Here is a 24,437-nt window from a genome sequence, read left to right as displayed (position 1 = left end):
GAGGCCGAATTGGAGCAGCGGGCAGCGCGGGGTTAGTGCCCAGCTTCTCTCCACAGGCCGGCTTCTCGGGAGCGACAGGCCTGTGTTGAGTAAAATTACTCTTTCTCCTTATTAGCGTGTGCTGGGTACGCCGGGGCAGAAACTTCTTCCAAAAGGTGAGCGGAGGGCAGCGTCAGGCGGGGAGGGGGTGGCCTGGGCTAGAAGGGCCGTGTGTTTTTCTCTCTCCTTCCAAACCAGAGCTTAGTTTAGGCTGAATGACCGCAAGCGCAGGGACTCCTGGCAGTTTGGAAACACCAGGTGACCCACGGCCCTGGGCTCTCGGCCGCCGCCCCCTGCCCGTGGCGTTCGGACCTCACAGCCTCTCGGCCCGCCGAGGCCCCGCCTCCTTTCCGGGGCGGGGGGGGGGGGGGGGGGCCTCGCTGCGGCGCAAGCGCGGGCTCTGTGACGCAGGCCCTGACGTTCCCGGGGGTATAAAAGGCCGCTGTGCGCGCAGGCTCTTCCAGGAGCCGCCTGCAAGGAGGCGAGGAGGAAGCCCCGTAGAACCCAGCCGAAAGGAGAAGGTGGGGCGCGTCCTCCCTGCGCCCGAAGGCAGTTAGGCCCTCGCGTTGTCGCGAGGTGGGGGACGGGGGACGGTTCAAGGGCTCGGGAAGGCGGAGGACCACCGGAGTGGGAGACCGGTGGGGCGGGGACGGCCACAGCAGTGAGTGGAGCTGCGGCCGGCCAGCGCCCGTGGGGCGGGGCTCCGCGCGTCGCCGCCTCCCTCCTGAACTAGCTGATGCGGACTCGGGACACCCGCCCTCCCGCCTTCAGTGCTCGCTCCACCAGACTCAAAGGCAAAACCAGCGCCGCCCCAGCGGGCCGGCAGACCCCGGCAAACGCCTCCAGGGAGCGCGTGGGGTGTGCTGGTGGTTTTGTGTCGCCCCGAAGCCCTCACTGGCGGCATCGGCCAACGCCCCGTTCGCCCTGCGCGAGCTGACGTTACCCCAGGGCTGGTGGGCAGAGTTCACAGCCTGGTGCGGGGGTTGGAGGCTGTAAAATATGTTAGGTGTTGACAACTAGGCTTGAAAGGCGAGATTGAGGGGGAGAATTCAGCTGTCCCTTCAAACAACCCTCAACGTGTATTTGTGACTTGGCCCGTCGGTGTTGTGCTTGGTGCCGCAGCGTTTCTCAGCTGCTCTGGACAGCTCCCGGTGGGAGACTGCCCGGCGGGCTGCTCGGCTTCCCGGTCCTGGGGCTCTGACTGGCCCTGCTGTTCACAAGGCGCGGGTGCGGGCGCAGCTTGCGGCCCGGGCTTAGAAATAGTAGGATCGCTGCACAGCCAACTGCCCAACAGTTGGGAGCACCAACTGCTAACTGCCTAAAGAAAGGGTCTCATGTTAGCTCCATCGTGGCTACTGGTAAGCCGCTTTGAAAACATGACCTCTCTACTCACACTGGGGTGCAAAAAATGTCCTTTAAAAAAAAAAAAAAATTATACACAATCATACATACAATTACTGCCTGTGTCCCTTAACATTTAGCATGTAGGCCTGCCAAAGCTACACTATTGGTTTTTAAAGACGATTTAATTCAGTAAAGCTCCTGTTGAATGATATTCTGATAGTAAGTTTTCATTAAGGGATTCAATACACTTATATTCTCAAAGGCTTTGCTTTGTCCAATCCAGATTTATTTTTTTTTCTTGACTTTTAGGATGATGATATGTGCTTTTGTTATTATTTAATTTTAATTTTTTTTAAATTCTCACCCGAGGATATGTTTTTATTGACTTGAGAGAAAGAGGAAGGGAGAGGGGGAGAGACCGTGATCACAAGATGTGCTTTTAAATATTCAGCATTTTGCTTTTAAATATTCAACACATTAGTTGCTTTTTATTAGAGATTGGCCCCTGTATAATTGCTGTAGCTAAACTGCCACTTTACCCCATTATCTACTGTAGGGATGTTGTTGAGGACATGGTTCATTATATCACACACCGTTTTCTGTATGAGGACCCATAGGAGAAATTTCTCCTGGGTCTCAGTGTCCAGAATAGCTGGGATTCTCCTAAGCAACTGATTAATCTCAGGAAACCTGAATCATTTAACCAACTGTTTTCTGTTTTGTAATGGCGGCTCGGTAGCTAAGGGACTAATTTGATACTCCTTGTATTGAAATACTAACTTTACCTGTAGTTTCATCCTGTTTTTCCTACCACAATTTTTCCTTTATGTGTATTTGTAAGCTTTCTTAAATCACTTGAAACAATAACACACACACTGGCAACCTGTGCAACTCTGAGAACTACAGGTTATGCGATGCCATATCCTTGGGACCACTTAAAACCCAGAAAGGTGGGAGAAGGGGGAGAGAGCACTAGGATAGAGGTTAAGGGAGGGTAGAGAAGAGGCGGGTGTGGTGGTGAGTAGTGTACCACCACATGTAACATACCCATTCTGTTTTAAAAAATTAAAGCTAAAAAATGTATACTTAAATATGATCAATGTGCCCGGGGATATATTTAGAAAAAAGGGGGGGGATGTGTTTTGTCCTGGCCAGGTGGCTCAGTTGGAGTGTCACCCCATACACCAAAAAGGTTGCGAGTTAACTCCCAGTCAGGGCACATACCTAGGTTGCAGGTTCAATCCTCAGTTGGGACGAGTATGGGAGGCAACTGATCGATGTTTCTCTTTTACATCTTTTCTCTCTCTCCCGCCCTCCCCTTCTCTAAAAATCAATAAAACATCCTCAGATGAGGATTTTTTTAAAGAGACAGTTTCTTGTAGAAACCCTGTTTTGTAGCTATTTCATGAATATTCATAAGAGCCAGTGCCCATGTGGTTTGGGAGAATGTCTGGACACATAAATGAGCTTAATATATTTTTCTTGAAATTTTCTTGCACAAAATATTTATTGAATTTTACAGAAACAGGTGTTTCCTAAGATTGGTTTTTTGTTTTGTTTTTAAGTATCATTCTGGAGTTCAGGGCTTTTCCCATGAATTTCTATAAATAGTACTAGATTGCTCACCTGCACACATAAAAAGCTATTGGTAACATGATTTTTTAAAAACTGCCACCAAGAATTAGCCCATTTTGCTAGAATATCGAGAGATTAGAACTAAGGCTAATAATTTTAATGGAGATGGATTTGTTCTTAGAAACTGTAGTTAACTCATGAGAAATATTTTAAGAAGAACTAATAAACTATAAGACTTTGTTTTTCTTCATTGTAGTTGAGATTACAGACATCCTGCCAAAATGTTTTCTTCAAAGCCCAGACTTGTCGTACCCTACGGCCTCAAGACTCTGCTTGAGGGAGTTAGCAGAGCCGTTCTCAAAACCAATCCGCAGAACATCACCCAGTTTGCAGCATTTTACTTTAAAGAACTTATTCTGTTTAGAGAAGGTTTGTTATTGCTTTAGATTATATATTTGTTGCCGTGGAAAAGCTGGGAAATTTTTGTATCTGATTTCTTGTATTTATTCCTTCAGGGAATGTTCCTCTGGATATAAAAGATCTGGTTAAACAGTTTCATCAGATTAAAGGTAAGTACACTTTCTTGGATCCTCCTCATTTACCTGCATTTTGATTAAGCAGATCTCATAGGAATCTACCATAGGAATAATAAAAGCTCCCCCATTTCTCAGTCATCTCAGGAGAGTAGCTAATAAAAATGAATCATTGAGAGGATTTTAGAAACTCAGGCAATATTTTTAGGCAAAAGAGTTGTCTAAGTTCCACTGCTTAGTATATGCTAGGAAAAGAAGGAAGAAGGGAATGGAACTTACTGAGTACTTGTTTTGTCCTAGCCACTTACAATATATTTTGTCACTTAAGACAACTTTATAAGGTAGGAGACGACATTGCAATTTTACTCAAGAGAAATCTGATGCTCAGGAGTGATTGAATAAGTTGTAAGCTTCTCAATAGTAACTGGTAGAGTTAGAATCTAAACTTATCTTCCTAGTAGCATGGCTCATGCTCTTTCCACAGTAGAGTAACATTCTAGGATCCCTCTGGAAAAACCTTAAGTTCTTGAACAGAGTGAAGGGAGAGGAATTTCAGCTTCCTTTCCTCATGTTCTCTCCCACTGTTTCACATCTTCCTTCCTGTCACCTTCTCACTTGGAACCTGAAGCCCAGATTGGGCAAGTTCTGATCTCTCACTGCTCAGTGAAGAGGGTTGTGGTTTCTCCTTCAGAGTGGGCAATGGGATCTCAGTACCACAATCACCTTCCATTCTCCTAAGCCCAAGAGTCCAGTTTCCAGTGTCAGTCCTGTCTTGGCTTCCAACAGAGACAGGAAATAACCACCTCTTTTGAAGAATCAAGGCCTGCCCACCTGAATCACTGAGTTACACTGTTAACATCTCTACCTGGGGGCCATATAAGTCATGAACTGCTGCTGATCATTGGGCCTAATTTCAATTCCTTTGCAGCACCAGCGCAGTTATGCACATCATTAAATATTGTCTTGAGTATTCATATTAAATATTCATAGTTTTTAGTTTCTTATGCAAATTCTATTTTTATGTGTTATTTTTAGTTTGTTACACATACTTATGGCTATCCCCTTTTTAAACAAACAAGGAATATATCTATTTCTGGACTAAGTTTTGTGAAGCTGTGCTGCTGCTCTGTACTTTCCAGGGCATTTTCTTTAAGTAAGGCTATACTGATTCCCTAAACAGGGACAAGTATTGTGCCAAAATCACCCTAGTCAAGGTGGTTAAGAATTTCATTACCATGGAGGAATTTCATTAAGTTTAAAAAAGATTTGAATGATTATCTGGTGATGATGTTGGGAGGGGGGGCTTGGGTCCTTCATGCTTTTCATTCTGGTAAGATTAGTCAGTTGAGGAATAGTCCACACTAAGAAAGGCAAGTGAATCATTGAGCAATGGTATAGTCAAGAATTGGGGTCAGATTGTCAGACTAGGGACAGAAACACAGGATCAGGATTAAGAGAGGAGGGAGTGGGAAGCAGATAAGGCAAACCAGGAAAGCTAGGACAAGAAACCAGGCTGCCACGATAAGGTGAGGAACACTAAGAGACAATACGTGAAGGAAGACCCTTTGGGCCTTCTAAGTTATCACTCTGCTATTCAGAAACTTTGATAGTTCCCTGTTGTTCACAAAATCCGAACTCTTCATTGTTGTAGGGATACTTTTGAAAAATATTAAACTAATGTGCACTGATTTCAGATAACCTCTAATTATTCCTATTCTGTTGATCTCTACCCATTGAAACATTCCAAGGTTCATAGTAAGGAAGCTAAAACTTTGGAGTTTTGCAGGAGCCTGTTTTTATTGAGAGAATATTTCCTTGGAATTTTCAGAGCTGAATTTTTATTTAAGAGCTAAACCTACCAGAACCAAGTTTTTATTTTATATAAGCCACTGAGGGAGGGGGAAGAAAGATAGGATATAAAGTCATTTCCTGCTGCAAAGGAAAGGGAAATGGAAGGTCCTTCTTGGCAATGGGATTGCGGTGCTGGGGTGTGGGTAGTGCATGCACAATGCTAGCTGAGACTGAAATGGGATAGGGAAGGTAGGTAGACGCTTAAGGAATTTTGTGAATCCTGAGTAGGTTTGTTCTTTATTGGGTACTGTCTAGAACCGTGCATGCGTCTCAGAGAAGCTGTGTGGTTAGCATGACACTGCTTTATGACATATGCTATATTCAGCACCTACACTGTAATCATCATGATCAGACATTCAGTAAATATTTTGTTTACTGAAATATCTTTCTCAGATAGGCCTGAAATATTTCTGGTTTCCTGTGGCCTGGGTGCGGCTCTTACTGGGTCCAGGTGTTTAGATTGTCCCAGACTGCTGACTAGTGAAGAATCAGGATGGGAGAATGAAGTTATTCAGCCCACTGGCAGAGAGCTGTAGCACACAGTACCCAAGCTGGGAACAAAATAAAAATTCGCCTCAGATGCTAAAAAGGACAAAATTAAGAAAATCTCCTAGTCCTTGAGTGAAATAAACAAACAGGCCATACTTCCCACAAAGTAGAAACACTTGAGTAGTAAATACAGTGGAGTCAGAAACCAACACCCAGAGCCCACGTAGTATGAGTTATGCCTCTACCAGAGATAACTGAGAGCCAGTAGGAACGGACAACATGTGGATCTGAGCCAGGGCTTACTCCACCATTCAGAGTCCGTCTTTAGAAGGAGAACCTTTAATAAAAGAGAAATGCCACAAAAGACTGAGTAATTAACCAAACTAGACTTTTATACTAGAAGAGAGAAATATTATTAAGGTTAACTTTGCCATTGGGAAATGAGCATTTTAATGCAAACTTAGGTCAGCTAGAGAAGATAAAGTAATGCTTTCTGACACATGTATCACAGTATATAAATTTTTATCCCTTTAAAGATCATGGCATACAAAGCTTTCTATGATTTGAATTTATCCTACCTTTGCCTTCATCTCTCATATCTTCATAGACCCTCATGCACCAGACTTGATTTCTTAACAGAAGCCATAGAAGCCAAAGACAATGGAATGACATCTCTAAAGTACTGAAAGCAAAAAACAGCCAACCTATAATGAATATATATACCCAGTGAATACATTACTTAAAAAAGAAAGCAAAATAAAGACATTTTCACACAGACAAAAGCTGAGGAAATCCAATGCCACCAGATCTGCTTTACAAGCAAAACTTTTTTTAAAGTTTATAAGCAAACAAGGAATAAATGGGAGCTTCCTAAAACTGGTAATGTGTATGCATAAAAAATTTACAGCTAATGTACTCAGTGGTGAATTTTGAATACTTGTGAGATTGAAACCAGGACAGAAATGTCTAATATCACCATTTCTAGACAGCACTGTACTGCAGGTTCTAATCAGTGCAATAAGGCAAACAAACAAAAGGAAAAAGGTATGTGGAAAGGAAGAACTAAAACTACTTTTTCACAGATGACGAGTGTAATAGAAATTCACAAGAATCATCTTGATAACTAGCCTCATACAACAGAGGAGGGGGTGTATGGGACACAGCCCAGATGCTTATGGATAGTACATTTAAAAAAAAGTACTGATGTATTATCTAGTTGTCCTAACTCTTAAGATAATGAATTCAACAAATACCCAATGAGAAAATGGGCACTATAGATTTTCATTTCTTCTCTAGTACCCATTTATGGTTATCTAAATGGGTACTATAGAAGACTATTAGGGAGATGCTTTCCCAAGTAAGAAGATATGAGAATAAGTTACAACTAAGGTGTTTACACAGGTGTGTAGGTGACAAGCAGAAAATGATTTCAGTTTTCCAGCTCTAGGAATTCTATGTCATCAGCTGTCTTGACCTTCCAAGGAATTTTCCTCATGTCTGAGGATTCACTGAGTCCACACTTATAGATCAGAAAACTCTTCTCTGCTCCTTTTTGTCTGGATCAGTAGGACTTCGGTTGCATTGTCCCACCTCACCAGCAGGTGCTACGATTTTTAGGTTGGAATATATGATGATTCCTAATATAAAAACATCTTATAATCCTAGTTTTCCAATTCATTAAACTTCAGACACCAATTTCCTTAAATTGAGGAATGCGTTTAATAACATGACAGTGTTTGTTTCATTACTGTTAAACCAGCTGAAGCTGTTTACTGGCCAGGTTGAAGCCCCCCCCCCCCCCCCAAGTGTGTGTGGAAGTTTGGATCAGCAGCTTTTTCCCTGAAGGTTTTCAGCTTCCTTATTTCTAGGCAGAGTTAGGGTCTTTCCTTTGATGCTGACCAGTTGAAAGTGGTATCTGATTAGTTTTGTTACTGTGCTACTTGGAGTCACATACTTTAAAAAAAAAGACACCTCCCTCACTTCATCTCCTTAGAAATAAATCTTTATTTCAGAGAGAGGAAGGGAGAGGGAGAGACATCAATGATGAGAGAGTGGTCATTAATCTGCTGCCTCTTCCACACCCTCAACCGGGAATCGAACCATGATCTCCTGGATCCTAGATCAATGCTCAACTGCTGAGCCATACCTGGCTGGGCAAGGGAGGTGTCTGTAAAGTGGATAGGGCAGGAAAGTTTCATTACTTTCCACATAAAATCATAGATGTTATAAAAGTTTTGTACTTGTGTATATAGTACTGATATATGAATGTTTAACCTACTGCTGCTTTCTTTAAAATTCTCCATTTGGGGAAAATGTTTATTAATCACCTGGCTGTTATTTTAGTTGAGAAATGGTCAGAAACGACACAGGAGAAGAAACCAGAATATGCAAAAGAACCAAGAGGAATACCTACAGTTTCCAAAGAACCTACACGGATGGAAAAATCTACAGACACAGAGGAGGACAATATATCTGTTGGACCACTAGTTAGCAACAAAACCACTCAGTTCCCATCAGTTTATGCTGAGAAGCCCCCAGAGCCTGAGGAGACAACTAAAGCAGTTCGTGGTCCTTCAAAACCGTCCACACCTAAGACTGCTACCCCACCCTCATCACCAGCTCCAGCAGATGTCTCACCAGAATTTGCCTATGTCCAGGCTGACCCAGCTCAGTTTGCTGCCCAGATGTTAGGTAACGTTTCATCTATTCATTCTGATCAGTCTGACGTTTTAATGGTGGATGTGGCAACAAGTATGCCTGTTCTTTCCAACGAGGTGCTGAGTTCAGAGGCTGCTGAAGATAATGAGGTGGCTGCTTCTGTTGTGTATTCTGGAGAGGGGTTAGCGGTGCAGGTTGTGAGCCACACATCTGTCCATGTAGATTTGGGTTCTAAACCTAAAGACGTTAAGGCTGAACCATCAACGGCTTCCTTACTCCCCTTGCAGGATGAACAAGAACCTCCTGCTTGTGATCAAGCTCCTAAGGTCTCTGGGCAGGCTGGTACTGGGGTTACCTCAACCATCCGTGTATCATCTATTTATAACGATGAGCCTGTGATTGAAGGAATTACTTGTGTGGAGCAAACACCAGAACAAATAGTTACCCCTTTCACTGATAACACTGCTAGTCTTAAAGAGACTGAGCCCTCGCAGGCTGGTACTGGGGTTACCTCAACCATCTGTGTGTCATCTGTCTCTAACGATGAGCCTGTGATGGAACGAATTACTTGTATGAAGCAAACACCAGAACAAATAGTTACCCCTTTCACTGATAACACTGCTAGTCTTAAAGAGACTGAGCCCTCGCAGGCTGGTACTGGGGTTACCTCAACCATCTGTGTGTCATCTGTCTATAACGATGAGCCTGTGATGGAACGAATTACTTGTGCGGAGCAAACACTAGTCTTAAAGACTGATAGTCCTAAAGAGATTGAGCCATCACCACCAGTTAGTCCCATACCTCTAAGCAAGATAGCCTCAGACATGTCTGCAAAATCTGTAGATTCTGCAAAATATCCCACAGTACATATGGAGGCAGAAGCAACCATTCTGATCTCTGACACCTCTCTGAGAGGTCTGCTTGCACAATCCCAGAATGCAGAGGGCTCTACCAAAGCAGTAGGCTCTGAAAAATCTCTGCACCTTGAAGTGGAGATCATTGCGCTAGTCCCGGGGCAGGAGGAAAACTCTGCACCCCAGGAGATGGAGGTCAAACCTGTGGTCTCTGGGGAGGCTGCAAAAGCTGTGTACTCAGGTGCACCTGTAGGATCATCTAGTGGCCCCCCCAGTCCTGTTCCAGAAGGTCTTACTGAACCAGAAATCGAACCAGAAGGGAAAGCAGCACCTGAACAAGGTTTGAATGAACCAGGTAAGAAAATTAGATACTTATGAAATTAAAAATTACGTTAAATTACGTTTCAGGTGACATCTATTTCAGGAAACCATCTAGGAAGGCTCCCTGCAGATTGGTCAAAAGTCTTTATTTTTAATAGTTTTTAAAATGCCAAACCTATTTAAAGGCTTTGCTGTATTTGAGATTTTACTCTTATGAGTGGTTTTGAAGTGACATCCAAACTCGGCCTCAGAGTTTGGTCATCCGACACTTGCACATTATGTTTTTCACTACATACGTTCAAAAGAATGAGAGCCTGTTGTCAGGTACAGATACACAGTCACGTGATCTGAACACTCCTCTTGCAAGACTAATTTAGGAGGTGTTGGAAATTTCTCACTTGTGAATGTGAAACCAAACTCAGCAGTGCATTTACATAGGCTGTGGCATTTTAAAAGTGAAAGAAATGGTGGTGTGTTTGACTCTGCTTTCGCACTGAGTCAGGAGAGGTCTGCAACCAGGTTTGGGGAGCTGGGTCAAGCACTGACTTATCCTTGCCTGCAAGCTTCCTGCAGTGGAGGGAGCAGTTTTATAGCCAGATGGCGAGAAGACAGGTCAGATCGAAGTTCTGTCACAGGGGAGCAGGAGCAGAAAGGATAGGCGGCACTTGAGCAATAATGGACACAGCTGAGATGACTGGCTTCTGTTTCCTCACAAGTGCCCACATCAAGCTGCTTTCAACTATCGCCATTGCTTTCCTGTGACACAGACACGATTTGACCTCCATCTCCATCTGATGAAGCCATTTGATCTGCCCACCCTGCTGCCCCATCTGGACAAGTTCAGGAGCCCTTGTCCCTTTAGGGATAGATGGGACATGCATGAGCCAACCTTTCCCATTCCTTTTGCAGAATCTCTCAACTTTGACTCTTACCAGAGCCAGAATAAATGTTTACAAAGCAGGTGGTTAGAGATCAAATTCTGTCTGGCAGTGTAACGGGGATTCTGCACAGCTGAAAGGCAGAGGCGGGAGCTGGGAGTGGAGTGCGTGGAACCGGCACCACACTGTGGCGCAAGCAGCACTTCCAGACCCAGTTACTGCTCTCAGGTGTCCAACTATTTCTCAAGTGAGTGCTACGAGGTTATTTAACAACACTGAAGACTTGGCTTATGCATATTTTTAAATGAGCGAGAAATAGTTCAAGTATCTGAAGCTATTGAAAACACACCAGCTTAATCATGTGCATAGTGGTGGTATTTTCTCTTCTGGGGAAGAAAAGCTGCACCAAGGACTGATGGCCCAGTGGTCATAGGTGAACCTCGCACACCTGGGCACTGCAACAACTCCATAAGGAACCTGTTGTCCTCTACCCCACCTTCTAGGACTCAGTGCTCCAAGACAGTACTGTCTGCATTAGGCAAATCAAACTTGACATTATTGTGTCCTTGGTTGAAGTAGATGCATGGCACACCTAGACCTCTCTTTTCTTACAGAACCCCTGTGGGACCAACCAGCCTTGTACTGCCACCTAGGACGTATGATTTCGAGCCTTGCTTGAAAAGGGTGCTTTCTGGGGTTCTGAGTCCTAGATAGTGTGGTGACAAATTAGTGGGAGATAATGGGGCCTGTGAAGAGCCAGATATTTGATTACCAAAAGATGATACCTAGTGCAGACTTCCTTAGTAAAGGAAAAATCACTATGCAGATGCATTAACCCTTTTTTCAAGTACCTGTAAATAGCAACTTAGAATGAGATTGCTTCTTTTGCCGCAATTCGTGTCCCTGCCGCATGCTGTCTCCAACTGTAGAGAATCTCTCCTTTCACATTGCCAAACACAATTTACTCAGCCCTCTCTATAGCATGCTTTATGGCACATATTACTACAGCTGTTTATATGTGAAAAAATTTACAAAGATATTTCTGTGCATAGCGCCTGATACAGAGACCAAACCTTTAATGCCTGCAAATTTTTTTTTTATAGCAATAGCAACAAGCGAAGCAGGACAACCACCACCATATTCTAACACGTGGACCCTTTACTGTCTAACTGATATGAATCAACAAAGTCGCCCATCACCGCCACCTGCACCTGGGCCTTTCCCCCAAGCAACCCTCTATTTATCTAATCCTAAGGATCTGCAGAATCCACCGAAAGTTACTTCTCCAACTTATGTGATGATGGACGACAGCAAGAAGACCAGTGCCCCACCTTTTATTTTAGTAGGCTCAAATGTTCAGGAAGTGCAGGATTGGAAACCTCTTCCTGGACATGCTGTTGTTTCCCAGTCAGATACCTTGAAGAGATATGCTGCAGTCCAAGTACCCATTGCTGTTCCTGCAGATCAGAAATTCCAGATACACTCCCGAAACTCCCAGAATGCTAGTCCTCCTACAAGTGGACAAGATGGCCCCAGGCCACAAAGCCCAGTTTTCCTTTCTGTTGCCTTCCCAGTAGAAGATTTAGCCAAAACATGTTCAGGATCTGGTGACAAACGTACTCCCTTTGGAAGTTATGGTATTGCTGGAGAAATAACCCTGACTACTGCCAATGTTCGCAGAGCAGAAACTTAAAACTGGCAGGTAAAATTTCCCACCATATGTGGACCTTAACACACTTGAGTTTTCAGCATTCTGATTTGTTGACCTGGAGACATATTTTTAAAAATTGCAGTGAGTTGGAGTATACTCTAATTTGATGAGATTGTCTCCAGCTTCCTTGCCACCAATTACTAATCGATGCACAACAGTGCACTCCGCCATAATGACCCACACTGGGGATTTGGAGTCTAATACATGAACCGATCAACCCCATCACCTCTGCCTGTGTAGCTCCTGTGGAAGATGCTATAAAAGGGGATGGATTTTTTTTTTTTTTTTAAAAGGACAGTCTTATGTGGGAATTTAGTTTGGCATGTTTAAGGGGTAGGGAGGAGCAGAGATAAGCCATAAGAGCTGGGAACAACCACAGAGCAAGGAACAAGAGGAGATTACATAGGGAATACAGTCAGCGTAGTAAGTTTGTTCCCTCTTAAGTGACTATTTAGAGCTTGGAAACACATTCAAGAGCTAAAGAAACTGTGGAACTAGCATTAAGTGCTAGCGCCTCCTCCCCCGTGTATAGTAAAGTGAGTAAAACATGGAACCTGCTACACCTTAGTGGAGGACAGCAACAAGTAAACCGATGTGTTAAGTACTGTGAAAAAACAAGGTACTGATACAGGCCTCCTGCACTAGGCTCAGATAGGAATGGATACCTGGTATGAGAAGGACCAGCCTTGTGGAGTCCACAGATCCTAGGGCAGGAAAGAGCATGGGAGTTTCGACACTGCAAGTAGGCCAAAAAGACGGGGACAGGGTCCATAAGCAGCAGCATAATTCAGGGACTCTGCATCCCAAGGAGAGAGATTTGGATTGAATGAGAAACCAGGACAGTGACATCGTGCTGGCTGCTAGGTGGGAAAGGATTACAGACCAGGAGGAGGTCATCAGAAGCAGGGAGACAAGTGTACAATGCAGGTATTATACCTACACACCAATGAGTTCAGTTAAAACGGTCTGGGAGTTTCAAGTTGAACATCTGATGAACAAAAGCTAGATTTCATTCACAGGCAGGTTCAAGCACTACAGTTACTATATTTAAGGTGATAATTCTTATCAATCTTAAAATTATGTACATTTCTTATCTCAGTTTTAGACTTTTCGTGGAATTGTCAAATTCCACTAAAAGGAAATGCTAGGATATTTTAGTGCAAATGCATAGGTAACTGATTGATTAGGTTAAGAGCTTACAGAGCAGGACGGTATAACTAGAGTTTTTGATCTTCTCATTTCACATGTTCAGTTTCATGATTAAACAACTTACTACCTTCATTATTCCTAACAGATGCTGAAAATGAGGCTGTCTGAGTCGACATTCAAGGTGGAGTCCGCCACCAAGTGTAATTTATCAATAAACTTCATGTGAGCATAAAACCTTGTATTCTTATTTTTTTAATTTAGGAGGTATACAAACAACTGCACACAAAAGGCATTAAATTTTTTCAGACTTGTGACACTAGCATTTTCCAACTCATGTACACATTGTAAGAAAAAAAAAAAATTCTCACCAGCTTTTTTTTCTAGCCATTAGATAATTCTGTAGTTGGCATTCCACACCAAATCAAGAGTAGCACCTCGCTATAATACTGTATTTCCCCAAAGAATATTTGCTGCCTACTTACCTCCATGTGTGCTAGGCAACTGATTGTCTCTGGCCCTGGGGTCTGCAGCACCACAGTTGTTCTTTGTAAGGACACTCTTGATAATTTAGGATAGCATCAAGTGACAACGTTAACACATTGGAAAGTTTAAAAGAAATCAAAGTTTTTGAAGATTCTAAATCCTTTATTATTTAGCATCAGGTAGATTATTTCATTATAACACTTGTTAACTTCAAGACAGCAATTAAAATAATTTACTGGCAGCTACCTAAGGCCCCTTGGAGCAGTATCTCAGTCTGGGGTTGGGTGGATAAATACCATAAGATTAATGTACCCCAATTAAAGGGGCAAAGCTACTGTACAGTAGATCTCCATACATATTTTAAGTACACAGGGGCCTTGCAAACTTGAAATGCACAAGACCTCCTGTTATATAGTTTGATACTTATAATACATGAGTGCAACTTAATCTCTGGTGGCACTGGCCACGTAGTTGAAGCATTTAAAAAGGTTTGCCATTATGTAATAATGGTGATTAAAATCTATTTATAGGGCATTTTTGAGAATTGCTAGACTTTATACATATTTTCAATTTGAACATGTACAATTAAACACTTAATTCTAATGACTGATTACAGAATTGTAAAAGTAAATTCAGGGCACTAAAATAAGCAAATGAAATACCTTTTCAGTTCAATTCTTTAGAATTTTCAAGTCAAGAATACCTATTCTAACTATTCAGGCATTTTTTTCTTTTTTGGAGGTAGGGGGAAAATTGAGTGGATTAGTTAGAAAAGCCATCTTATCAATGAAGTCTTTACAAAATGACATAACCTTCTCTGCATTTGAGCACATAAACATTGTATAGGAGAGTTCTAAACATTTGAGAGTTACATCTAAAACATTCAAGCATGACAGCATAAAATATTCAAAATAACTCGATTTGGGATTATATATAATTTCATAAAGCTAAAGTTACGTTTAGGTATAAACCTTCAGTAAATATGGCAACAGCAGCCGTACAAAGCATATTCTCCAGCAGTTTCTCTGACCTCTGTATAAAATAGTATTCCAAATAAGTATGTTTGGATAGCAAAATTATCATTTTCTGTAAGACTTTCATCACCAATATCACCTTATGCCCTATTTTTGTTGGATGAAATGCAAGTTATGAGCAGGTTTTTTCTTTTTTTTAAAGATGAATAGAAACCAAAGAAAAACATTTAAAAACACAGGTTTAAGACTTATTTGTAGATTAGCCAAATGCCTGACTTGTCTGTATTTTAATAAATGTCAGGCAAATTACAGTAGTTTCTGTCCCAGTAGCTGCCGGAGTAAAGCCAGTCCTGTGCTCCGTTGTGGGGATTAGGACCTTGGTGGAACCACCTATTGAAAGAAGAGAGACAAGATTTACAGGGGAAACTGAAATCACGGTACCTGCTGCTTCACTAGCCTGCAGTATTTCTCTACTGCAGCAATTCGGTCTGTGAGTTAGGGATTTCCAAAGAGAGTGAAGTTACAGTTTTCCCTTTAGAGAGTATATATGTGGAATACTGATCCTAATCCTGTAATGACACCACACAAAAGGTTTACAGATTTTCCACAGCATATAGCAGTGCTACTTAACAGAACTGGGATCTGTCTAGTAGGGTTGTTAGAACCAATATTTTTGTCTTACTATTCAACCTCTACCCCCATTCCTTATCTTCCACTAGAAGTCATTCTTTTAGAAGCAATTAGACATAAGGAATGGGATAAAAGTACTTTCACAACATACCTACAGTAATGTTTCTGCCCACTTCAGAGTAAATGCCCTATCCCCAAACCCTTAAAGCTCTGTTTTACAAAAGACCCAAATGTTAAGAAGTTGAATAACTTGTCCAAGATAATCATTGATATCAAACTTGAGTTTGATTTTAAAGGCCATGATTTTTTGAACATATTATGCTATACATAATCCACTGAAATTAGTCCAGATCTTCCTGGATCTCGATTTTCTCCACGCTAATATGGATTCTTAGGTTACAGCCTAGCTTTTAACATCCTAACCTGTCTTAACTATCTAATTCTAGAAAGAGCTGCTCTAGTCATTTTCTTGCCCTTTAGAAAATGTGTGACCCATTTCCCACAGTCCCAGCTCTCTTTAGGTAATAGAAATGCAAACCCATCTGCCCAAAAGGTTAACAATTAAATTTGTGTAACATTTTCTAAATATGATTTCATCTTCAGAGTAACATTTATGAAAATAGTCTAAATGTCTTTGCCATTCTTTCCAAATAAATCGCTTCTAAAAATATTTAGCAATTAAGAGTGAGGTTAGATTCGTTTGCTAAGTCCTAAATGTTGACATTACCACAGAAGCACTAACAACCCTAAAAGGGAAAAAATCTTCAGACTAGGCCAATTCCTTGAAGGATCATATGGTAAATGCCTATTAGACCAAATTTTCTAGAAAAATATTATAAAAATTATTTAGCTTCTGGCACTTTTCCCTAATTAAAAAATGTAAAAGCCGCCTTTAGATTATAATAATATATTATTAATATAATACCTATTATTCTGACTCTAAGCTAGATATACATTAAGGGACCATTCTTTGATCAGACTCAGAATTTTTGTCTAGTATGAAGTATATAGTTATACTCTTTTGGGTCTCAAAAATCTAAGCAGAAGCACTTCTGCAGTCAGGCCTAGCAAAGTCAAGCACTTCAGAAAAGCGGCAGGTCAAAATCTGGGTAACCAAACATAACTTCAAAAATGTACCGCGCTCTGCAGTCCATCACGTCTCACAGCCCCGCCCGCCCCTGCGCCGCCGCCCGCGGGCTCGGCCGCAGGTCTGAACCACCACACACACACCTCGTCTTCCAGTCCTCCTCCGACTTGGACCTGTTTTTGCGGGCTGCTCTTTGTTTTTCTTCAAGTCGTTTTTTTTCTTCACTGGCTTGATCTAAAATAAGAACACCAATGGAAAACAGTTATTGTATAGTAGAGAACGCCAGGAACAGTAATAAGCATAACTTTGTGGAGAAGTGCCATCCACATGTATTAGCACGATCTCCATTTCACCAGGACACAATCACCATAGTCAGACATCAAGTTAAAACTTTAACACACACCTAAGTTAGTAGGAGGCAGAGCTGGCAGTCAAGACCCAATCTCTTTCTACAGTCTATGGCCTTAATAACATCTGCCAAAAAGAACCTGCTTGTTCTTAAGGCCAAAAGAATGACGTTATTAAAATGCTTTGATGAAAAATTGGGCAGAGAAACTGAATAAATGTGAATTTTTCTAAATTCTTACTGAGGACTCACAGAGCTCTGTCAGATTCCATTCATAAGAAATTCAAGCAATTTCCCAAAATACTGTTGCACTCTCACTGACAATTCACAGAGAGAGCATCAATGTTTACTTAGAACAGGGTTTGCCATCGTTGGCACCGCTGAAACTGGGCCAGATGATTATTTGGGGGGCAGGGGGGCTGCCCTGCACACTGCACTGTAGGACGTTGAATGCATCCCAGGCCTCTACCCACTACATGCCAGTAGTAGTTTCCAGATGTGACAACCGAAGTCTCCAGACATTGCCATGTATACCCCAGGGGAAAAAATGCCCCCCCCCCTTTGAGAACCCCTGAATTGGAGAAAATTTAACACAAGATAAAAAAAAAGTTTTAATTAATCAAGGGGAGGCAAAGCTCTTTGAGGCTTAACAGGTGATATTTAATTCTAAAATATATAATAAAATAATTAGAATATATTTCAAAGTTAATAAAGATGTTATCATTTTTTTCAACTTCCTCTCTGACATTTAAGATGTTTTTGGTTAGAACAGACTGATTGTTGCCAGAGGGGAGGGGATCTGGGGTGGTGGGTGGTGGGTGGAAAAGGTGACGGGATTAGGAAGTACAAATTGGCCGTCACAGAACATTCACGGGGATGTAGAGCACAGCACAGGGCATACAGTCACTGATACTGTAATATCTATGTATGGTGTCAGATGGGTGCCAGACTTATGGAAGGGATCACTGTAAGTTATATAAATATCTAACCACCATACTGTACACCTGAAACTAACATAATATTGAATGTCGAATGTAATTGAAAAATACAAAAAAATACCAAAAAAATATATATACCTCTGGTTACATGCCATATATTCAATTCTCAGGAGTATCACTGAAATAATGAATATGAGCTAATAAAGTCTACCTCATGTTTCCAAATTTAAAACAAAAGTTATCAAATGTAATCAAATTTTAATTTAAAAATTTCTAAGACAGCCTGCTTTCAAGGGCTATGGCTGGCTGTAGCCATGGGGTCTGCAACTGCAGGCGAGGGCAACCTGGAGAGACTGACAGCTCAGGTCAGCATGATTCCTGCAGCTGCCACTAGCCTTTCCTATAACACATAATAAAAAAATTTCTGAGAGAGACTAAAAATGCTTGTACTCCAATGATGCTAACAATCAATCACCAGGACTAAAACAAACATCATCCCCAAATAAATTATTCTTCACAGTAGCACCGTCAGATGCTAGTTACCAATTTCTCCGTTTTCCATGGCTCTAATGTCAGGCCGTAACCTGCAGTCTGTCTTAGGAATCACACTCTCCATTTCCTTGTCTACTTCATTCAAAACCATGGCGAAGCTAGTAAAATTGTACATCTGAAAAAAGAAGCACAGTGTTCACGTTAACATGCACCAAGGCGCACGCAAAAGGGAAACCCCTGAAGGGAGAAGAGCCTGATCTGACGACAAACCGCCCGTTTTAGGGCCATGACGGCCAGCCTCTCTCAGACCCTGCATCTAAATGTCTTCACTGAAGTCTGGACCGCGTATGGGTACCGGGCTCAAAGGAACCTTGCGGCGGGCCTCACAGAATGAGCTTCCAGATCACTGTCAGCTGTAAGCAGATCTCTCAGCAGAAGGAACATTCTTGCTACAGCACCTTCTTCACTAAAATCACTCCTTGCTGGATCTGGGAGGCTCATGCTGAAGAGGCCACATCACCTTGCACTTGGTGAGAGCCAGCATTACTCCTAATTACTAAACAAGCCCCCAAAGTGCCACCCCGACGCACGCTCGGCGGCCGGGCACCGGGGGGGTGCACAGCGCAAGCGCCCCCACTCTCGGGGGAGAAGGGAAACTGCACCCAGGGGCCGGCGGAGGGGCAGCTGAGGGCACCGCAGGGACGCCCCGCGGGCCGGGCCCCCTCACCTGCGCAGAGTTGGGGGGCCGCGGGGCTATCCGCCACAGGAGGGCGCTGCCGGGGATGACCAGCACGCTTTCCGAATCGGGCACGGGCATTTCATCCGACTCCTCAGAGGTGCTCATCTGCAAGGGCAGGTGGACACGATGAAAACGTTTTAAAAAGAACAAGCCTACGACTTGGAAAGTTGTCGCCTCGTCTAAGGCGCACCGCTAGGCTGTGCCTGTCGCATCCCCCCCACCCCCGCCCTTTAACAAGTGCAAGTGCAAAAGGGGGGGGAATGGGAATAGTGTCAACAATAAACATAAAGTTAAAAAAAGTATGTTAGGCTAAAGAGGAAACTTTTTTTTTGGCTAACCCCCATAGGCCAGAACTCTGCTAGGAGCTCTATTTAGTCCTTACGTAATAAACTTGCACTTGTTACGAGCGCTTAGCGGGGCTGGCATTCAAGGCATTAGCACCATCACCTTTACTACAGTGTTTTAATGTCTTTAAAGCTTTTCAAAAAAGACAGAATAACTCATTTGAGTATCTACTGGAACATTAGGAGAACTTCAAGAAAAGGTTATATTCTTGGGGTGGTTAACAAAATGGTCAATGACACGAAACCAGTAAGGATCCTGAAAGCATTCGATAAAAAAAAAAGAACCCTGGAGGGTATTATGCTAAGTGAATAAGCCAGTCAGAGACAGACAAATACCACAAGATCTTGCTTACATGTGGAATCTAATGAACGAAATAAACATATCAACAAAGCAGAAACAGAGGCATGGATACATGGAACAGTTTGACAGCTGTCAGAGGGGAGGGAGGACTGGATGAAGGAAGGTGAAGCAATTAAGCAAAAAAAAAAAAAAGTATATAAAACACATAGATACAGACAACAGTGTGGTGATGGCCAGGGGAAGGGGGGTGGGGACTGGGTGGAGGTGGGCAAAAGGGGGGGAAATGGGAATAGTGTCAACAATAAACATAAAGTTAAAAAAAGTATGTTAGGCTAAAGAGGAAACTTTTTTTTTGGCTAACCCCCATAGGCCAGAACTCTGCTAGGAGCTCTATTTAGTCCTTACGTAATAAACTTGCACTTGTTACGAGCGCTTAGCGGGGCTGGCATTCAAGGCATTAGCACCATCACCTTTACTACAGTGTTTTAATGTCTTTAAAGCTTTTCAAAAAAGACAGAATAACTCATTTGAGTATCTACTGGAACATTAGGAGAACTTCAAGAAAAGGTTATATTCTTGGGGTGGTTAACAAAATGGTCAATGACACGAAACCAGTAAGGATCCTGAAAGCATTCGATAAAAAAAAAAGAACCCTGGAGGGTATTATGCTAAGTGAATAAGCCAGTCAGAGACAGACAAATACCACAAGATCTTGCTTACATGTGGAATCTAATGAACGAAATAAACATATCAACAAAGCAGAAACAGAGGCATGGATACATGGAACAGTTTGACAGCTGTCAGAGGGGAGGGAGGACTGGATGAAGGAAGGTGAAGCAATTAAGCAAAAAAAAAAAAAAGTATATAAAACACATAGATACAGACAACAGTGTGGTGATGGCCAGGGGAAGGGGGGTGGGGACTGGGTGGAGGTGGGCAAAAGGGGGGGAAATGGGAATAGTGTCAACAATAAACATAAAGTTAAAAAAAGTATGTTAGGCTAAAGAGGAAACTTTTTTTTTGGCTAACCCCCATAGGCCAGAACTCTGCTAGGAGCTCTATTTAGTCCTTACGTAATAAACTTATGAGGCTATATTACCACCACAGTTTTATAAGGATTTATAAAGAATTTAGAACCTTGGAAGGTTAATATTCCCAATGTCACAGCTACCAAATCTAGAACTACTGCTGGGTGAGACATTTTCAGGGAATATACAGTTTAAAACAGCGAGGGGGTGACAACATCGATGCTAACGATCTCCCCATGGCCTCTGACACGTCAGGAACATCAGAAATCTACGGTAGCCAGATGCACACAGGAAGGAGACAAGACGAGGAGTGAATGTGTCAGGATAGCCTCTCTCCAAGGGGATAAGGCCACTTTTCCACAAAGACTGACCAGGGATTTATGGGACGTGGGGGAGCTTTTGTGGAATTCCGCCAATGTCCCTTTCTGTCCCCCACCCGCCTCTGTAAAAGGAGGGCTGACGACAGGTGTGTTGGTGAGGCTGTATTTGCCCAGTTGCTGCCTACTGGCTGAGCTGCTGCCAAGGAGTCGGTGTCAGGGCTCCCAGGACCCTGGAACCTGCCCCCCTCCTGCCCCAGCGGTTCTAACAGCTGCCGGGAGGGGTGAGGGCACCTCCCGAGGGAAGGAAAAGCAGGCGGGAAATGTGGATGTGAGGTGGGAGGCAGAATTGTGCAGGGATGAAGGGGGTGGGAGAAGCAAGCAAAAGGCCAAAGCAACAGGAAAGCAGTCTGCTCTCAGGGTCTCTTAATAAAACTCCTTTCACCTCAGGACCACAGCTAGCTCAATTTATAAAGGAAGTTACTCATAAATCCACCTTTGTGTTCGAGGAAGATTAGGGTTTCTTAAACTTTCACATGCAGAAGAATTGCAGGAAGAGCCCCAGAGACTGCGGTGGGAGGTCTGAGGGGACCCGGGGAGCCTGCGAGCGCTCAGATGATGCTCAGCTGCCAGTCGGCGGACATGCTTCGAGCAGAAAGGGCTGCAGTCATCTTTACAAGGAGCAGGTCCTTGTCAGAGCCCTTTATATTTATCATCTCATTTGCCAAGTAGGTCCTATTCTTATCCCCATTTTACAAATGAAGGCACTGGAGCAGAGAGGAGGTGCCAAGTCTGGGTAAAGTTGCACCACATGTAACTGGAAACAGGATTCTAACCCAGAGCTTGTGCTCTGAACCACGATGCCAGCCACTCAAAAGTGATCAGTCCTCAAATATTTCCTGTCCCAACAGGTGCGATCTTGCTTTAGCTCTCAGCTCTCCTGCCTGGACATTCGAGCCTCCTTAGGGCCCTGCAACAGGAAGATGCGTGCCTCACATGTGGGAAAATCTACCAGGACATTAACTGTCCCACAAGAAAGAAAGTTTAATAACAGAAGGCCAGCCCTCCAGGAATGACGCCCTAGGTTTTAGCTTCAGTGATTTAGAGATAAGGGAGAGGGCAGCAAAAATGCTAATAAGCAGGAAAATGTAGGAGAGAATTTTGGAGGGAATTTTAAATATTCAAGGATCTCAACTTCTAATGCCCATAAACAGGAGAGAGAGAAAATCTGAGTCACTAAGAGGGACTCCAACTTTCCAAAGCTACGTGAGTTCAATCAAAGCCCCACGAACAACAGCCCAGTTACAGAAGTGACAGACATCCATCTCTATATATGACTGTCAAACATTCGCTACCAAGGCAGATGATCTTTAAAAGATTCAAGGATATATGTCAGTTATACTTAAATTAAAAAAAGATTCTAGGAGAAAGATTACATGCAAGAAGAATAAATAAGGTCAAATTGTGACCCAGTAACAGGCCACCTCCCAAAGGATTAACAATTCCTTCGATACCACCTTACGGGAAGTTCACCTGTTTGCTGTTCTTCTTCTCTTCAGTATTTTTCTTATCATTTTTTTTGAAAGCATCGAAAGTGGCAGGGTCGACACTATATAAACATTCAGTCCACTTCCCATAGAGGGCACAGAGCTTCTTCTTGCTGTCAAGAGAAACTGATGTTTAGCCAACAACCGAACCAGTGCTTAGCTATAACTCAGTGTTATTATAAAGATGCTTATGAATCAGATTCTTTAAAAAAATAGATACTGCCTTGTAAAAGAAAGCTTTTTCAACTTACTGAAATGTTTGTTTCCTAGGTTATGGCAGCAGACTCTGATACTGACATTTTATTTAGTGAACAACACCTATACTATTCAACATTTAAAATGGACACTTTACCTTTTATCTTGAATGTAGCCTTCAACTTTGTGTAATTCCTTACCAAAAAGGCCACATGGCTTGAAATTCAACACACATTTGTCCCCAGTCCTAAGGAAGAGAAATGAAGCTCAGGTTACCATTCAACATGGAAGAGGCAGTCAAGAATAATGACTGTGATAACTTTTCTAGCAGCAGTTTGCTAGTGGACCCACCATAAGGAAAAGGTAAGCAAGTCATAACAAATAAGTAACTTACTGCTATGAAATGATATCTGTGTCACCCTCAACTTCATATTTTGAAGCCAGAACCCCAATGTGATGGTATTTGGAGGTTATTAGGTCATGAGGGTGGAACCCTCAAGAACAGGATAAGTGCCCTTAAAAGAAGAGCCATGAGAGATGATCGCTCTCTCTCTGCCGTGTGAAGATATGAGAAGGTGGCCATCTGCAAGCCAGGAGGAGGCCTTCATCAGACATCAAACCTGCTGGCCCACTGATCTAGGATTTCCCAGCCTCCAGAACTGTGAGAAGTACACTCCCCCTGTTTAAGCCAGTCTGTGATATTGTTATAACAGTCTAAGCTGACCAAGACTCTTGTATAAGGTCACAAAGTAGGTTTTGAACCCAACTCTTTTATACTTTTCTATTCCTCCAGCCCCACTCCCATGTGAATAATACAAACTACTAAACAATATAAGCAAAACAAGCGGAGGCTGGAATTAAGATTCACAGAGGCTGGGGAAGCTCAGGGTTCACCTCGTCTTCACTAATCAGAAACTTTAATGGACTGTTTATTAAGTGACTGGGCTTCTATTCATTTAATAGTTGTACCGCCTGTTTTGAATTTATCTAGAGTTTTGTGTATTTTTTTTAAAATGAAATCCATCGATACTGAAGGATGACAATTGAAGGGAAATATAAGTACCCTAAAGCATCTTACTTGTGGTTTGTGATTTCCATATTGCCGTACTGCTCAATCCAGAGTTTACCCACGATGATATTATGTACACAGCAGGTAGGATTTGTCCATGTATATGCTTCATTGTGTCTAAAAAACAAAAATAAAACCAATACCCAGAAAAACAAGCAAGAAGTGCTTATAAAGTGCTTCTGTCTCAAATGCCATGAACTGAGGATAACAAATCATAGTAGTGGGGATAACTCGGCTGTGTTGGTGTTAACTCCCAGTACAACAGGGATCGTCTGACCACTTTTATTGTTCCTTAAAAAGATGCAAAAGCTTAAGGAAAAAAATGTACTGTACACTTCCACCAAACTCCAAATAAATTACATATATAACCATTTAAGGCATTCAAGTTAGGTGAAAACATATTAAAAAATAAAATTAGAGGTAGAAAATAAAAATGAAGGCCTATTATTTAGCACTTTCCAGAGAAAGTACCCTCCAGCTCATCAAAGGGAAAAACTCATGTATGTGAATAAGTAAAGAGAGAGGAAGGGAGAGACAGAGAAACA

General features: G+C 42.5%; 2 protein-coding genes across 13 annotated transcripts in view; one reads left to right on the top strand and one right to left on the bottom strand.

The window, feature by feature from the left end:
- The first annotated feature begins 501 nt into the window (after window positions 1-501).
- CABYR (calcium binding tyrosine phosphorylation regulated) lies at window positions 502-13,633 on the top strand. 5 transcript variants are annotated; one of them, XM_081148390.1, is made up of 6 exons: window positions 502-560; window positions 3,215-3,387; window positions 3,474-3,527; window positions 8,175-9,698; window positions 11,646-12,244; window positions 13,548-13,633. In XM_081148390.1, exons 2-5 carry the CDS (start codon window positions 3,240-3,242, stop codon window positions 12,233-12,235), a joined length of 2,316 nt encoding a protein of 771 aa, XP_081004516.1. In that variant the 5' UTR covers window positions 502-560; window positions 3,215-3,239; the 3' UTR covers window positions 12,236-12,244; window positions 13,548-13,633. The 5 variants fall into 5 exon arrangements, with proteins under 5 accessions (XP_081004516.1, XP_081004518.1, XP_081004519.1 ...); XM_081148392.1 differs by having other exon boundaries at window positions 8,175-8,522; window positions 13,548-13,632; XM_081148393.1 differs by having other exon boundaries at window positions 502-615; window positions 8,175-8,522; window positions 13,548-13,632.
- A 5-nt stretch (window positions 13,634-13,638) lies between these two features.
- OSBPL1A (oxysterol binding protein like 1A) overlaps window positions 13,639-24,437 on the bottom strand; it is a 164,131-nt gene continuing 153,332 nt past the window's right edge. For all 8 annotated transcript variants that reach the window (XM_081148382.1, XM_081148383.1, XM_081148387.1 and 5 more), the window contains 7 exons: window positions 23,902-24,009; window positions 22,981-23,070; window positions 22,615-22,741; window positions 19,080-19,196; window positions 18,404-18,527; window positions 16,720-16,810; window positions 13,639-15,249 (listed from right to left, as the gene is read on the bottom strand). In XM_081148382.1, coding sequence (XP_081004508.1) covers window positions 15,147-15,249; window positions 16,720-16,810; window positions 18,404-18,527; window positions 19,080-19,196; window positions 22,615-22,741; window positions 22,981-23,070; window positions 23,902-24,009 — 760 coding nt within the window. In that variant the 3' untranslated portion in view covers window positions 13,639-15,146. The remainder of the gene's footprint in view (window positions 15,250-16,719; window positions 16,811-18,403; window positions 18,528-19,079; window positions 19,197-22,614; window positions 22,742-22,980; window positions 23,071-23,901; window positions 24,010-24,437) is intronic.

The sequence above is a fragment of the Miniopterus schreibersii genome (assembly GCF_964146895.1).
Source record: "Miniopterus schreibersii genome assembly, chromosome: 10".
Classification (NCBI taxonomy): Eukaryota; Metazoa; Chordata; class Mammalia; order Chiroptera; family Miniopteridae; genus Miniopterus; species Miniopterus schreibersii.
Note: the sequence above shows the minus strand (reverse complement) of the source record. Positions and strands in the feature narration are given on the sequence as shown.

Excerpts from the sequence above, each read along its gene's own strand:
- CABYR (XM_081148390.1), top strand. The coding sequence starts at position 3,240 with ATGTTTTCTTCAAAGCCCAGACTTGTCGTACCCTACGGCCTCAAGACT. Across the intron at positions 3,388-3,473 it reads ACTTATTCTGTTTAGAGAAG|GGAATGTTCCTCTGGATATA; the intron begins GTTTGTTATTGC and ends TTATTCCTTCAG. Across the intron at positions 9,699-11,645 it reads ACAAGGTTTGAATGAACCAG|CAATAGCAACAAGCGAAGCA; the intron begins GTAAGAAAATTA and ends TTTTTTTTATAG.